At 50.1% G+C, this 13,341-nt stretch overlaps 1 protein-coding gene across 1 annotated transcript in view; it reads left to right on the top strand.

Moving 5' to 3' along the window:
• The window catches only part of Cables1 (Cdk5 and Abl enzyme substrate 1), a 102,331-nt gene extending 92,835 nt beyond the window's left edge, over positions 1-9,496 (top strand). Inside the window, 3 exon segments of the mRNA XM_032886110.1 lie at positions 3,685-3,791; positions 5,147-5,354; positions 8,330-9,496. Coding sequence (XP_032742001.1) covers positions 3,685-3,791; positions 5,147-5,354; positions 8,330-8,470 — 456 coding nt within the window. The 3' untranslated portion in view covers positions 8,471-9,496.
• The last annotated feature ends 3,845 nt before the right edge of the window (positions 9,497-13,341 follow it).

Here is a 13,341-nt window from a genome sequence, read left to right as displayed (position 1 = left end):
CACCGCCTACAGCTGTCCCAAGTTCACGGATACCTTTACAGTCCCTAAAGCAGACGCCCTCCCAGATACTGGTCCCACCCGGCCTGTGCCCATCCCATTCTTCCTGAAAGGAGCATCTTTTTCCAGGCTTCCTCTGCCTCTCACTCTGGAGCACCGTCGACCACTTGGCAGTGAGATGCTGGGCTGGGAAGAGAGGCTGCCAATCAGATGGGATGCGGTAACTGCTGCCTCCCTGAAAGTGGAGCAGGGGCTTCTTGTTTCAGCAGCATCTATTTCTGGGCTTTAGCAGAAAGAGCATTTTATAGAGGAGCCTACACACGCCTCAAAATGCATTACCTAATTTAGGAAAGACTCAAGGTGGGCAGCGTGGCGGGACTGCCCGGAATGTAGCACTGGAGGCCAGGGCAGGAGGATTGTAAGCTTAGGGCCAGCCTGGGCTACATAGCGATACTCGGGGGACAGGTGAAGCTCAAGTAGATAAGCAAGCCAGATGCCAGATTGGGCCAAGCCTTATGTTCACTACTAGAACAGGAACATGGACTGCGGCTAGAGCAAACACACAGTAGGTCAGGAAATGGTCCTGAATGTCACTTGTGCCTGCAGGTGGCATCCCTGTGAACTTGAGAGTTTTGCCATCCAGGTAGTTGGAACATCTGCCACGGCCTGGGCTGAGGGTCTCACATTAACACTCAGCTGCCCAGACTTCCTCTCACTACCAGGAAAGGACCCAAGCGCATGGGATGGGTGGGGCCACTGCAGTACACACGTTTCTGTTACAGTTCACTGCAAAGTTCAGCACCCACTCCAGGTGGGGGCTGTGGTTCTGTTGGTAAAGTGCTTGTCTTGCAAGCCCGAAGACCTGAGTTCAGCCCTCAGTACCTATGTGAAAAGGGTTGGGCATGGATGCACATGTGTGACTGCAGATCTGAAGCGGTGGAGAGACAGGAAAGATCCCTGAAGCTCCTCCCAGTCTCGTTGGCCTAGTTAGTGAGCTCCAGGTCAGTGAGGGATCCTGCCTCAAAGAGGCAGACCAAGTTCCTAAGGATGACACTTGAGGTTGTCCTCTGACGTGTGCTTGTACACACATGCACACACATGTGCACCCAACCCCTCACACTTTCAAAGCCAGGTGATGTGGGGTATTATGTGGTAGGTTTAACAGGTAACACTAACAGAGTAAGAGTGATCTCCAACCCACCTAAGGGAGTCTTACCTAGAGGATTAGGACTCTAGCTTCTGACCAGCACCCAGGCTAGCTCCAATACCCAGGTAACTACCATAGTTGGGAATCTGCTACCTCTACTGCTGGTTGTAGGCCATGTTGCTGTTGCTAGGTCCTGCACCTACAAAATAAACATCCAGAGCCTAGTGAGCTACAACTTCTAGGTAGCAGAAATGACAAGTCATTTCTCCTCTTCTCCAGGGTTACTTTCTTTGTACCACAGCACAGGAAGAGCCAGAATTGTATTTGTCACCCTAGCTGCAAGGGAGTCAGGAAACATAACCGCTAGTTTCCTAGGCAGAAATGTATTGTCACTCTAGCTGCAAGGGAGTCAGGAAACATAACCGCTAGTTTCCTGGCCTTTATGATGGAGTAAGGCTTCCCAGATGGAAGCAGAATGTTTATGGAAGGTTAGTCATAGGGAACTTAGCTGAGTGAGCCACGAGACACAGCCTCATATAGTTAGCTGGAAGCGAATGTTAGTTGTCAAGGATAACCTGATGCACAAGTCTTGGCTGCTAGGCCAGGGTTTGAGTGTTTCTGCTTTGACTTTGACTTATTGAAGTTGACTGCTGCTTTGTCTCTGTTTAGATCCATACATCTTTGTGATAGCCTCACAAGCAGGGAGCTATTCTCAGCTCTTCATTGTATGGTTAGGGAAGAGCAGCCTAGAAGATAGTGTGTTAGGGGAGCTGTAAATGCCAGGGTGGGAGGCAGGCTCTCACTCTGCTCTGCCTGTACTTGTCAAGACTGGGACAAGCTTCTCCGCCACACTAGGCCTCAGTTTCTTCACTTCAAGAGAAGTGTTAGGTGTCCTTTCATATCTCCCACATCCAGCCAGCTGCGAGGTTACTACTGCAGGAAAGGATCTGGGCCTGTTGGAAAATTCAGATGCTCATTGGCATCGGATATCCTGGCTTGGAGTTACTCAGCTCATCTCTCATCTCCCCAGATGTCACGAAATTGTGAGCTGGTTTAACAGAATTGAGTCAGTATCGCTACGGTTAGTGTTTATGCTCCAGAGAAAGAAAAAGCCACTGGAGTCCCTTTGAACTGGGTTATCCGTGGCTTGTAGCTGCCACCAAATGCAGTTCGTATGCTTATTCTAAGTATCCTAAGCTGGGGTGTAGCCCAGTGGCAGAACACTTGCCAGGCACACCCAAAGCCTTGGGTTCAATTCTCAGCATCACCCAATCTGAAAAGTCATCGAGAAAGACGTCAAACCAAATGCTCAGAGAAACTCACCAGTGTTAGCCAGGGTCACTGGGAAAATGTTAGATGGGTTTTGCTGGCAGTGGGCCATCCCTGGGACTCCACGTCACAAGAGGTAACAGCCCCTTCGTGTGGAAAGCCAGTCACCTGCCAAAGGTGACCTCTGTTGTCAGCCAAAAGAGACCCTTACCATGTGTACTTTTGGGATGGGCTGAGGCTAAATGTGTGACCCAGCAAAAATACGAATTCGGTGTTACATGTGCAGAGCACTGAGCAGGGAAACCAGAACACTCCCAGGGGGGCTCAGAGAAACCTGTCTTTAGGGACAGGCAGGATTTAATCAAGGGACTGTTAAAATAGTCACCATTACATACATATAAAGGAATGTCACTCTGCCTCTGAGGGGAAATTCATATGCAAGCTCCAGTGCCGCTGAACCTGGAAGCATCAGCACGCAAGAAACCTGTCCTGGAGAAGCAAGCGCGTTGTGTACTTGCATGAGGCAGTTAAGCTGGTGAGATGGCGAAGTCACAAGGACGCTTGCCACCGCTTGCTGACAACAACTCACGTGGTAGGGAGAGAGAATCAACTCCTCACCCTCCCACTCCACCCCGTACACACATGCAACATGGTAAAAGCAATCATGTACACGTGTACATATATATGTATACATGTTCAAAGGGTATCTGGGCGTGGCACTTAACATCTGTAATCCCAGTCGTAAGAAATCTGAGTTCAAGGCCAGTCTTGACGACCTAAGAGCCCTGACTCAAAAATAAATGAAAAGATGGTGGTTGCCAGGACTGGAGAGAGGACAGGGAGACGTTCCTCGGGTATGGTTACATAACAGTGTGAATCTGCATAACGACACTAAATGGAGTCCTAAAACGGTAAGGCTTATACATATTTTGTCACATCTTGCAAAAACTATTTAAACACTAGCTAGAATTTGTTGAGTATCTATGATGTGCAAGGAACTTGCACAGTTGGGAGGTAGGACCTGAGATGCCGGAGTCTCCCAAAGCCAGGCTCCTGAGTGGGCTTCTGTGGATTTAAATCCAGAACTCCAAATCCCAGTCCCATGCCTCTGAATCCTTCCCACTGTGGACCATAGGCTGAGGCCCAGGCACTCGCCTGATGGTCTGCTACTGGCTGCTTCGAGTGATTCTGGCTTCTGCCTCCTGCTGCAAATTGGATTTAGCTTGTACATTGTTAGTACCTCTGACCTGTGGTTGCCTTCTCTGTTATAGACCACAGTGATTGACTACGTGAAGCCCTCAGATCTCAAGAAGGACATGAACGAAACCTTCAAGGAGAAGTTTCCTCACATTAAGTTAACACTCAGCAAAATCAGGAGGTATGGAAGCCGCCTGTGACCCTGGCCTTCTCTCCAGGGCCCTCCAGCACACAGTGTATTACACTGAGCTCAGTGTATTACAGTTCTTCTTGTTCCCCGGGAAAGGAAATACAGTCACGTTCACTAGACACTCTTCCGCTGCTGTCTGACTCGTGTCTGGATGGCGTGGGAGAGCCTGGGGCATCAGGCATTGGGCCAAGCTGACCCCCTGGTTGACACAGCACTTGGGGCGATGTTCATTCAGTGAGAAAATGCTGTCTGCCTGCAGCTTCCCCAGCTCAGTAAAACAGAGGTTATAAAAAAGACAGAGGATGGATCTGGGTGTGGAGCTCAGTTGATGGAGGGCTGGCTTTTCCCGCATGGAGCACTGGGTCAAGTTCCATCACCAAACAACGCAGGCATGGTTATACAGTCCTGTGAACTCAGCACTTGGGAGACAGAGGCAGAAATCTGAGGTCAGCTTAGGATACATGAGTCATGTCTAAAAAAAAAAATAATCCAGCCAGAATGGGCAGCATTTGGGTCCTGGCGTTCCGAGATGCAGGCAAAACAGAAGTGCATAGAATGGGCACCTTAAGGAATGAGAAACTCCACCCACCCAGACATGACTTCAAGGCCCTATCTTTGAACAGCCACCAAAACAGCCAAAACAGAGAAGCAGGCCCAGATTTCCCAGACAGATGATTGGATGGGTTTGTGGTGACCCACATCTGCCAGCCACTCGCCCTGCCAAGCTAGAGAAGACTCGTATTACAGTGCCCACACAATGTATCCAACATGGCCAGGGTGTGTTATGCACCGCTGAGAATCCTGGTATGTGCAGGTTTTACCCTGCGGTGTATCCTGACATAGTTTGATTCTGGCATGTTCCAAACCAAAGAAAACATTAAGCACATGCTGTGTCCATCCATGTTACCTAGGCTTCCCCAGGGACACCAGCGGGGCTTGCTCAGGCCCAGCCCTTTTCCCATCTAACTTCACAAGCGTGATAATCAGTAAGCACACCAGCCTTACTGAGGTACTTCTAAATAAGTGTGGATCTCCTCTTTCACTTTGAGGAACCCCCCTCCCCCAATTTTGCTAGGGACTCAGCCATAAACTATGTCCAGCAGTGTCCTTTTGTGTCTTATATTTGGAGCCGTCTGCCAATCATCCCTGGAAGTGGGGATCTGGACCAATGCTGTGTCTCTGTCAGAGCCCCAGCTACATGGTTCGCTCCCACATCTACTGTGGACTAATCTTGGCCCATATCCCTTGTGGGAGTAAAATAGAGAAAATGTTTTCCAGATGTTGTCACAGTGTTCTTGTGGGTCCCCTGAGCTGTCTCAGGACTCCTGCTTCCTGTCTTTCCCTAGCCTGAAGAGAGAGATGCGGAAGCTCGCCCAGGAGGACTGTGGTTTTGAGGAGCCCACGGTGGCTATGGCCTTTGTCTACTTTGAGAAGCTGGCCCTCAGGGGAAAGCTGAACAAGCAGAACCGGAAACTCTGTGCGGGAGCCTGTGTGCTGCTAGCAGCCAAGGTTGGAAGTGACCTCAAAAAGCATGAAGTCAAGCATCTAATCGATGTGAGTGAGCTGCGTCTTGGCTGTGGGGAGGGTCCCCGGCAGTCAGAGGACCTTAATGGCCAATAGAGATGAGGGCTGTGAAATGGTTGTAGGAGAAATTGATGATCTACCTAGATAAGACTAAAAGGTCAGCATGGGTCGTGACCTAAAAACCTTCCTTGGGTAGCATGAGGGATGAATTCACAGCCAGAGAAGTCATGGTAACCACAGGGCATCTTTGGAGCAGTGTTACTGCAGAACAGACAGGCTGGTTCAATGGGGTGGTGTTGAGTGTCTTAAAAAGGCAAGCCCTGCTAAAACAAGGACACCCTAATCACCTAGGTTGGATTTATGAGTGCCTGTCTTAACACAGAGTGTACAGGCAGACTTTGTGGTATAGGCCCATAACCCAGCTGCTTGGGAGGCAAAGGCAGGAGATTGAAGTTCAAAGACAGCCAGGGCAACCTAGTAAGACCTTGTCTCAGATTAAACAGAGTAAAGGATTACAGCACGGCAGTGGGTTCCTGAGTGTGGAAATTATCTTACCATGTCTGCTATAGCACCCTATGGACAGGTGGCTGGTGACTAGAAGGTGACTTCCCATAGTTGTTCAAGGTCACCGGCTTATCTACTTCCTGGCTTATAGGTGCCTTTTTTTCCCCTGAATCTGGTCTCCCTTTTGTCACTAAGCTTATCAAGACCACCCAACTCATCCCAGCCTTATAGTACATCACTGGGGCCAGAGCCAGCCGCATTAATTTGTGAGGGAACACACATTCAGTACATATAATCAGAGCCCCATGGGGATGGAAGGAGCGGGGAGGGGTTGTAGGCAAGAGCCGTCATGGCTGTTTCCAGAAAGGGGTGCTCACCAGGTAGGTGTGCAGTTAGGGGTGGCCAGTTTGAAGAATGCCAGTCAGCACTGGGCTGCCTGCAACCGGAGAGTGGGCTCATTAGAGGGAAGGAAGGAGCAGGTGTGAGAAGGGAGCTCTGGATTGATTAGCTGGTGTTTTAAAAGCATTCTCACAGGTGAGTGGGGTAGACCTGGGGAAGGCAGGACAGCCAAGAGCACAGGACAGTTGATACGATGTCCCGTACATCTGACTGCCCCACTGAACACAGAAATGCTCATTGGATGCCAAACCCAAGCTGAGGGTCCGTAGACTTGTGCAGTTGTCCCATTTCTTCCCTGCCTTGTCAGCCACAGCCCCAAGTACAGCAGAGAAAAGGCCCCCGATAAGCAATCTGTACATTTTAGGTTGTGCACAAAGCACGGTGATATAAGTTTACCCTGTCCGACCTCAGCAGTGAGTGGGCCCTGTGTCCTGGGTAGCCCCCTTGTGTACACCAGCACCTACTAGTCACCTAATTTGTGAGATTGCCTGACTGCCCAAGCATCACAGGGCTTATGTCTGAGTAATGTCCTATAGCATGACACCTTCGTCTCACTCCAGCTCATCCTGTAGGCATCGCAGGGCCAAGCACAGAATAAGCAAATGAGAAAACACATCATCTGCGAAACTCTCACTACATTTGTTTTAGTTGTGTTAGTCTTAGTGTGCACACTTTGTAAGTTAAATTTTACCATAGATATACTATTTTATTAAAGATCTACAAGATTTGATACTGTGGTTTCAGGGATCTACTTGGGGAAAATGTACACGTATGCACATACATGCTGAACTAATGCATTTTCAGATGTAACACTAACACAGTGCTTAGCATTTTTACACTGTACATATTTAACACCGTTCAGTGTTGTTCCACACAGCATAGGCTGACAGCATCAACTAAGAATTCAACAGTCAGTCGAGAGCAGCATCCTACCCCGATATCCCTCCCAGTTTAATCTCAGTGCTGTGGGTTACCACTGTTAGCAAGACATTTCATTAGTCAAACGCTGAGCTTAAGCCAAGACTGGGTGATCTAGGAATAGGGAAGACTCCCTGTCCCCCCCACACAGTTTCTGTATCTAATCCCGGAAGCATGTATTACTGAGTGAGGAGCCATTGGTCACTCGGCTGTTTAAATGTGGGACAGCCTTATGGGGACTTGGGATCATCACCAATCCTCTTGTGCCATGCAGATTGCCTGGGATATTTGCTGGCCAATGTGATCTGACCTCGAAGCCTGACTCAGTTATAACAGAATCCAGCTAGAGTCAGGTGGCGGTGGTGGCACCTGCCTTTAATCCCAGCACTCAGGAGGCAGAGGCAGGTGGGTCTCTGAGTTTGAGGCCAGCCTGGTTTACAGAGTGAGTTCCAGGACAGCCAGGGCTACACAGAGAAAAGGGGGTGGGGGTTGGGAATTCTAGTTAGGTTGTTTCTCAGTGCATCGGTTTTCCCATCCTGTGACTGTAAAAGGGGGGTGTCTTGACCTCTCGAGTTGTTGTCACCTATAAAATGGGCAGAAATGTGACATCAACTCTCTTTGAGAACTCTGAACTCTTAGAGTGAATGGCGTTGTCACGGATCCCCAGATAGACCTCTGACCCTTGGGGAAGGTGTGCTGTCCACATCGCCAGGCGAAGGCGGGAAGCACTGCCTGGACTAACCCCTCCTTCTCTGCTGGGAATGGGTAGATAGGTGGTTGGGCATCTTTTTCTCATACCTGAAACTCACATTGAAATTAGTTTTTATTGCAGTGGTTTTGGGATTGGGCCACACTCATGCCTTTCTTGGGGAGTTGATGTCTCTTGAAACTAAAGTAGCTACAAGGGTGGGAGGAGGAGTCCAGCTGCGAGGCTGTCCGTCCTGGTTTTACCCTGAGATGGATCAGCACACAGCCTTTACTAGATGCATCTGCCTGACTCTGGACTTCCAGCCCCCCAGAACCTCTATTCTTTTTAAAGTCACCCAGTCTCTAGAACTCCGTTGCAGCAACAGAGCGCAGATGCATCAGTGATAAGGACTCACTCACTTGATAGAAAAGTTGCACTTGGGGGAAAAAAAACTGTTTTTAAGTGCAAAACTAAAATGGCTCTCTTGGCTTTGCAGAAACTGGAAGAGAAGTTCCGGCTGAACCGACGAGAACTGATCGCCTTTGAATTCCCGGTGTTAGTGGCCTTGGAGTTTGCACTTCACCTACCAGAGCATGAAGTCATGCCTCACTATAGACGCCTGATCCAGAGCTCCTAGCACCGGCCCCAGGAGGGCCGAGACTGCTTCCTCAGTGCAGTGGAGCCTCACTGACTACCAGACAGGGGAGAGGCGAGGCGGCCACCGAGCTCAGTCTCCTTGCAGCTCTGCTCTCACAGAGAAGCCTGGAGAGACTAGGGAGAGCTCAGGCTTGATGAGGAGGCATGCGCTGGGGATGATGGAGGCCCTCCCAGCTCCGCAGACAGAGCTCAGCTGTGCCCAGCTCTTCCTCTCAGGCACATGTGAAGCTTGACGCTGCCTCAGAGCCTTTCCTACGGGACCGGTCCTGAACTTGTAGCACGGTGTGCTGGGACAGAGGAGGGAACGGATTCGGGGATACTGCTTCATGTTCCCTCGCCCTGTGTCAAGAGCGTGCCAACCTATTTTTATATCTACCATCGGAAGTGCACTTCCCTGGGGCACAGGGGTATGGGTGTGCAAGTGTCTGAGGGGCACTGTGACACTCGACCTCAAAGCCAATCCCCCACCTTCTATGGAGCTGACTTGTAATGCCTTCTAGGTAACAACGACTCAAATCCAGATTGACATCTCTGCTCTTAGGAGATAACACTGTTCATGAAACCGTACCTGCCACCCACTGGATAGGGTGACAGTTCTCAGTGTAGGGTAAGTCACTTGCAGAGTGGTGCGCTCCGAACTCCTGCTGTCCCATCACGGGCCGCGGTTTAACCCTCTAGCTCTTGCCTGTGGAGACACGAGGGCTGCACTCCATAGTGTGTATTCCTGTGCTCTATGTTAGAGTGCATAATGAGCGCGTTTATTGTGCTAATTACATGTGTGTTTTATAAAAGTCTGTACTGGGGGTAAGACGCATGATCAGTGTCTTGTGGTTTTTGCAGCTGGGACAAACTACATTTCAAGCTGTGGTTGAACTGATCGTTAGTACAAAATTGTGACTTGTCCTGAAGCATTGGCCATGCTGTCACCAGGCGGTCACTCAGGTGTGCCCTTCCTGACGAGAGCCTGTGGTCATGGAAAATTAAAATATTTTGTTGTTTACATATACACCAATGTGTGTGTGAGCGTGAGTCTCAGTTGCTTGTACACCCAGCTTCCTTGCTTCCATCCCATGTCAGTTCACAGTAGTGGCAAAGGCTGCAGGAATTCTCTTGGAATTTCCTGGAGAAAGAAGAGGGGAGGAAGCAGGTGTCCACAGTGAGATCTCAGCCCTTCAAGATGGCTCTCACTATGTAACCCAAGCTGGCTTCAAACTTGAATCCTCTGCCTCCGCCTCCCCAGTAGGACTGTGGCACTACTCCATCAAACAAACTGCTCATTAGGCCTAGTCTTGACTGGGTTGACTGACCAGTCTGGTCTCAAGTCCTCTTCCTGCCTCAGCTTCCCAGCAGCCAGGCCTGCGGGTGCACACCACCACTCCCGGCTCCTGCAAGGTAGGACGCTCAGCTGCAGCTACTGTAAAAACATGAGCCTTGCAGGCTTTTCAACCGTGTGCTTAGCTGAATTCAGCCTAAGTATGTTGCTATCAAATTCCCTTGTCCAGGTATCAGTTGGGTAGGATATGATAGCACCTGGTCTTTTTTGGAAACTCAAAAGTTCAGTTAGCTAATATCTAAGGAATACATCCTGTTTACAAAGCAAATTGGGAAACACAAAGACTCCAGCTCTCTTTCCTCCTCTTCAAAATGCTCCCGGCCATCCTTTGCTGGCCTCTTGTCACCATGTACATCACAACGAGGCTCTGGGCTCTCAGCCCCTCTCTCAGAACCTGCAGAAGACAGAACTACCCTATAAACAAGGCTCCTGTAGGTAGGAATGGCCCAGGCAGTTCCCAGACACTAAGCTGGGATTTGGGGGACCAATGCTTCCCTGTGTCTTGAAACCAGATTGATCTTCTAGGACTTGGGACAATGGGTTTGAGTGACTAGGTGGATTAAGACATTACTAGTCTTTTTCCTTTTAACTTAAGTGCTATCGTTACAAGTGTGTGGAGTTGGGAGTCTTAATTTGTCGGGGGTGGTGCCTTCATGAGAGTGAGAACATTGCGACAAGGGTTCTTCTTGCCGTGTTCACAGCTCCAGCTTTCTGGCGGCCAACGAAGATGAGGGGCATCAGCGATGTGCATCGCAGACTCTAGACACTTCCCCAGCCTTGGGTTCTGGCAAGGAGTCCAGGGGAGACCTGAACCTGTGCTGTGAGAAAGTCACAAAGTCACGAAGGCCAGTTCTAGAAGTTTCTATGGCTTTGCTCTTTGGCCTTTATCACGGGGAGATCCTAAGCCCTCTTTCTCTGAGGACCGCCCTGTACTTTCTTTCTCTAGGGCAGTCTCTAGAAAAGCTCTATCCTTGGGTCAACAGAGAGGTTCCCAGTCTGGCCTGCAGGCGTGGATGGACATCTCTGCCTCAGTTAGCCCTGTGTGTTAAGGAGGGCAGAGAACCAAACAGAAAAAAACTTTGACGGGGCCAATTCCCACGCCTCTCTGTACCTGTTCAGGAAGCCCCAGACAGCACGCATTCAAGTCACTTCCTTTTGCTAACTCAGGAAATCTATGTCAAATGAAAATATGGTTTGTTTTCCTCAGCCTTTTCTTTCTAATCAAAAATTCCAACAAGAGGAATTTTGTCATCAACCAGCAGGCTCCACTTGGAGCGGGTCACTTCACACAAATCAGTCCTTGTCACATGACCCATTTCAGTGACCTAGGAGCAAGACAGGATTGAGGGTTCTTCCCTCCCTTGTTCTTCCTTCCTGTTCCCATGCTAAGCTCCGTGCCCTGCAGGCCCTGGCCTCTGATAACTCAGGAGAACCTGGGCTTCCTGTCAGGGCAGGGGAGAGCTCAGGGGCACCCCTAGTGAAGGCAGAAGTCTTTCCAAGTAGGGGATTTGCAGGGAGCACCCTGTGGCCGGGGCAGCCTGCAGTCACCTTCCTGGAACAGTTTAAGGACAATGCTGCCGGGTGGGGACAATGCTGGGGACCAGAGGAGAAAACAAACACCAGGAGCACAGATAGGGATTCCCGTGTTTAGGTGAGCACCAGCCTGAACAAAGGCAGTTCCAGGGGTGCAGCTAACTACAAGGCAAGCTGATAAGGGCTGAAAGAAGAAAGTTGGCTGCATGAAGTAAGTGGTGGGTGGTTTGAGAGGACGCTGGGACAGGTTACTGGGAATTAAAAGGTGTATTAGAAGAGTTAGTAACACCATGGACAGACAGGCAGGGGCAACAGCAAGGCAGGCTCTCTGATAAGACCCAGCCTGCGTGGCAGAGAAGAGACTCTCCATGGGGAGGCTCTGATTCCTAAGCAGGAGGCAAGGAGACTCACCTCCATGAATGTCAATTCTGTTAGTCACAAGTCTCTGCAGTGTCAGCAGTCGTGAAAGGGAACAGCCTCTGAAAGAGCAGCAGCAGCTAGATCCTAACATTAGGTCCTTATGGTTCTCCACACAGCCACTTGGCAGGGACCCCGCGGGGGGAGGGGTGTCCTAGCAAGACTTTACCCTAAACGGGCCCATTCAGAAATAAAACTTTCCAAACAAAGTTTGCAGGTACGGGGCTAGGGCCCCACACTGCTCTGAGTGTATTTAAGGCTGCTAGGCAGCCGTTCTCCATAAATGCAGAATATAAGTGACCTCTGAGAAAGAACCAGTCACCATGTATAGAACTGTCTGAGTGGAGAAAGGCGTACAGAAAATAAATGCAGATGGTTTTTGGAACAGCAAAGAGCAGTGCCAGCCACTGGCTATCAGCCCATGCATCCCTTAACCCAGCCTAATACCATCGGGATGCACAGGACCAGAAAGACACATGCTGGACCAAGCCACCGTCATAAACAGGGCCCACACACACAGCTGGCTCGAAGTGGATCCATGCTCGTTGTGACTTAAGTGTGAAATGTCACCCAGAGGCTCGAGTATTTCAACACTTGGTCTGTAGCTGGCAGTACTGCTTTGGAAAATTGTGAAACTTTCTAGAGCCAGAGCCTCTGTGGAGTCTGAGGGTCACTGGGGGCGGGACTTGAGGTTCTGAAGTTCCTCTGATTTACTTCCCGGCTGTTCTCTGTCAAGAACACCTGTGACCAGCTGCCTCACGTTCCTGCCACCCTTCCCTTCCTGCCATAACAGAGTGTGCCCTTTTCTAGACCTAACCAAACTTCCTCTGTAAAGTTGCCTCTTGTCAGGTAAAGAGAAAAGCAACTTCTATAATCACCTAGGCCAGCAGTGGCCATGGACACTGCTCGGGTCAGGCCTGAGCCCCAGGCTGCCCAAGGGGCAGGGAGTTTCCACAGCGGAGACTTGGTGCAATAGAGTGAGCTGTGCAGCTGGGACCTGGTGCCATCATGGGTAAACCAACCTTCAGATACTTGGCATTTTTTCAGTGTGTCTCACACCAGGTTCTGGAAGCTTCTAAATCGAAAGGCCAGTGGGAATGGTGATCCCCTGGTCAGGGATAGGGACCTCTGACAATACAGATACAGAACCAAAGAGAAACTCCAGGTGCAGGCCAAGGCCATGCAGCAGAGGTAGAAGTCCATATTCCGGAAGGACAGGTGACAGATGGGACAGTTTTTAGCAGGGGCTCTGACAGTCACTGGGAAGAAAAGAAGTCCTATAGAACCCCTAGTCTATGCAAGTCTGGGAGGGTTGAGGTGCATAGTGTGGCCATCAGAGATGTTCTAGAAGATCAGACAGGAGGCTGGCAGTCGGGACTCAGAAGATGGAAAATACTGAGCCTAACTGAGAATGTGCACATGACGAGGCACCCCTGCTCCATGGAGAACACAGTAAAGCACTTGACGAGGCACCCCTGCTCCATGGAGACCAGGGCGCGTGCACATGTCGAGGCAACACCTGCTCCACGGAGACCAGGGCGCGTACACATGATGAGGCACTCCTGCTC

Source organism: Rattus rattus, chromosome 15 (genome assembly GCF_011064425.1).
Source record: "Rattus rattus isolate New Zealand chromosome 15, Rrattus_CSIRO_v1, whole genome shotgun sequence".
NCBI lineage: Eukaryota > Metazoa > Chordata > Mammalia > Rodentia > Muridae > Rattus > Rattus rattus.
The sequence above is the reverse complement of the archived record's forward strand: the minus strand, read 5'-3'. Positions and strand labels throughout refer to the sequence as shown.